Source organism: Pistacia vera, unplaced genomic scaffold, assembly GCF_008641045.1.
Source record: "Pistacia vera cultivar Batoury unplaced genomic scaffold, PisVer_v2 Contig633, whole genome shotgun sequence".
Classification (NCBI taxonomy): Eukaryota; Viridiplantae; Streptophyta; class Magnoliopsida; order Sapindales; family Anacardiaceae; genus Pistacia; species Pistacia vera.
Window position 1 is genome coordinate 85,621 of NW_022196483.1, and position 2,573 is coordinate 88,193.

General features: G+C 34.7%; 1 protein-coding gene across 1 annotated transcript; it reads left to right on the forward strand.

The window, feature by feature from the left end:
- Positions 1-619: 619 nt before the first annotated feature.
- On the forward strand, positions 620-1,540 carry LOC116111387 (zinc finger MYM-type protein 1-like). Its single transcript, XM_031397582.1, has one exon. It carries the CDS (start codon positions 620-622, stop codon positions 1,538-1,540), a length of 921 nt encoding a protein of 306 aa, XP_031253442.1.
- The last annotated feature ends 1,033 nt before the right edge of the window (positions 1,541-2,573 follow it).

Sequence of the window (2,573 nt, forward strand, 5' to 3'; positions counted from 1 at the left end):
TGATCACTTATTTAATTATAACATTACTAGTTTCTATATTAAATTTACTAAATTATATTAGGTATATTATAAATACCCAATTGACCAATTTAACATTAAATTAATAATATTAATAATTTATTTTATGTGAATTGTGATGAATAATAGTTTGTGTTTTGGTTTTGATTGACGAATTTTATGTGAATTGTGATGAATTGATTGACGCAAGTGTTGCTTAGAGATTACAGGTTATGAGTTACATTGGACACAAATGAATGAATAATGAAAATTTGTTAGGGGTGTATTTGTAAACTTATAAGGTGTTTTTGTTATTTTTTAAACTAATAGGGGGGTAATTGATTTTTTATAGGGTACCCTGGAAAGGAACCGGAACCTGCATTTTAGGTTCCGGTTCCTTGAATTGAAGAACCTGCACTATGCGGTTCCGATTCTGGTTCCTTTTTTTGGGAACCTGCACTGTGCGGTTCCGGTTCTGGTTCCTCTGAAAAATGTAGGGTACCCGAAACCGCTCACCCCTAGCTTGAATGCATCAATTGATTGCATTAGATTCCTTTTACATCAAGGATTAGCATTTCGTGGTCATGACGAGTCGGTTGAATATGAAAATCAAGGTAACTTTATGGAAATATTGAAGTTTCTATCCAATCACAATGATGACATAAAGAAAGTTGTGCTGGGAAATGCTCCAAAAAACCATCAACTGACGGCCCCCAAAATCCAGAGGCAACTAACTAGTGTTTGTGCTCAATTGACGACTAAGAAAATTATTGCAGAAATTGTGAGAGATAAACAACCATTTTCTTTACTAGTTGATGAATCTCGTGATGTGGCAGTGAAAGAACAAATGGCTATTGTTTTTCGCTATGTGGACAAAATAGGTTGTGTTATTGAATGTTTTATTTGGATTGTGCATGTTAAGAATATTTCTGCAAAGTCTTTGAAAATTGCAATAGATGCCTTTTTTGTAAAGTATGGATTGAGTTTGACAAGATTACGGGGGCAAGGTTACGATGGAGCAAGCAATATGAGGGGTGAGTTCAATGGTTTGAAGACTTTGATATTGAGAGAAAATAAATCTGCTTTCTACATTCATTGTTTCTCTCATCAACTCCAATTGGCGCTGGTCAAAGTTGTAAGTAAACATTCAGCTTTGGGTGAATTTTTTCAAACTCTTTCTATGTTATCAAACACTGTAACAGCATCTTGCAAGCGCAGAGATCTTCTACGTGATAAACAGTATGAATATGTGATATCTTTGATTTCTAATGGTAATATTCTGACGGGACGGGGTTTAAATCAAGAATGCACCATTAAACGACCAGGAGATACATGTTGGGGTTCACACATAGGGACAATTCATAGTGTCATAAACTTATTTTCTTCTGTTGTTGATGTGCTCAGAGTGATTGAGATTGAAGGAGATGATTGGCAAAACAAAAGTCAAGCAAGGAGTTTATTACGAATCATGGAGAATTTTGAATTCGTCTTTTTGTTATTCTTGATGAAGAAAGTATTAGGAATCACATATGAACTGTCATAGGCATTACAAAGAAAAGATCAAGATCTTCTTAATGCCATGCAGTTTGTACAAATTTCGAAGCGTTGATTGCATAAATTGAGAAATGAAGACACTTGCTTCGACATATTGTTGAAAGAAGCTTATGATCTGTGTAAAGATAATGACATACCAATCCCGGAGAACATGGAAGATAATTTTGGGAGGACAAAACGAGGGATTGCGCCAATTACGAATAAACATCATTTTAAGGTGGAATTGATGTACACAGTTTTAGATAACATTCAAGAAGAACTCAATNTGAAGGTTTTGTATCCAATGCTGAGAGACATAAAGTGTGCAAATTGCATAGATCTATTTATGGATTGAAGCAAGCTTCCAGAAGCTGGAATATCCGATTTGATGAAACAATCAAAACTTTTGGTTTCATAAAGAATCCGGATGAACCGTGTGTATACAAGTGGGTAAAAGATCATGTCATGATTTTCCTCATATTATATGTAGATGACATATTATTAATGGGAAATGATATTGGCATGATGACTGAAGTTAAGATGTGGTTGTCAAAAGCTTTCTCAATGAAAGATTTGGGAGAAGCAAATTACATCCTAGGAATTCGCATCTATAGAAATAGAGCGAAAGGATTGATAGGGTTATCTCAGAGCATGTATATAGAGAAAATGTTGAAAAAGTTCAACATGCAAGACTCCAAAAGAGGTTTTTTGCCTTGTGGTCATGGACTACATCTTTCTAAGGATATGAGTCCTAAGACTGATCAGGAGCGACAGCGGATGCGTAATATATTCTATTCTTTATCTGTGGGTAGTCTTATGTATGCAATGCTATGTACAAGGCCTGATATAGCTTATGCTGTAAGTATTGCGAGCAGATATTAATCAAATCCAGGAGAGAAATATTGGTCAGCAGTTAAAACAATCTTTAAGTACTTGAGAAGGACTAAAGATTTAATACTGAGTTATGGAGGTTCAAAATTGAAAATCTAGGGATACTCAGGTTCTGATTTTCAATCAGATGTAGATGATAAAAAATCTACATC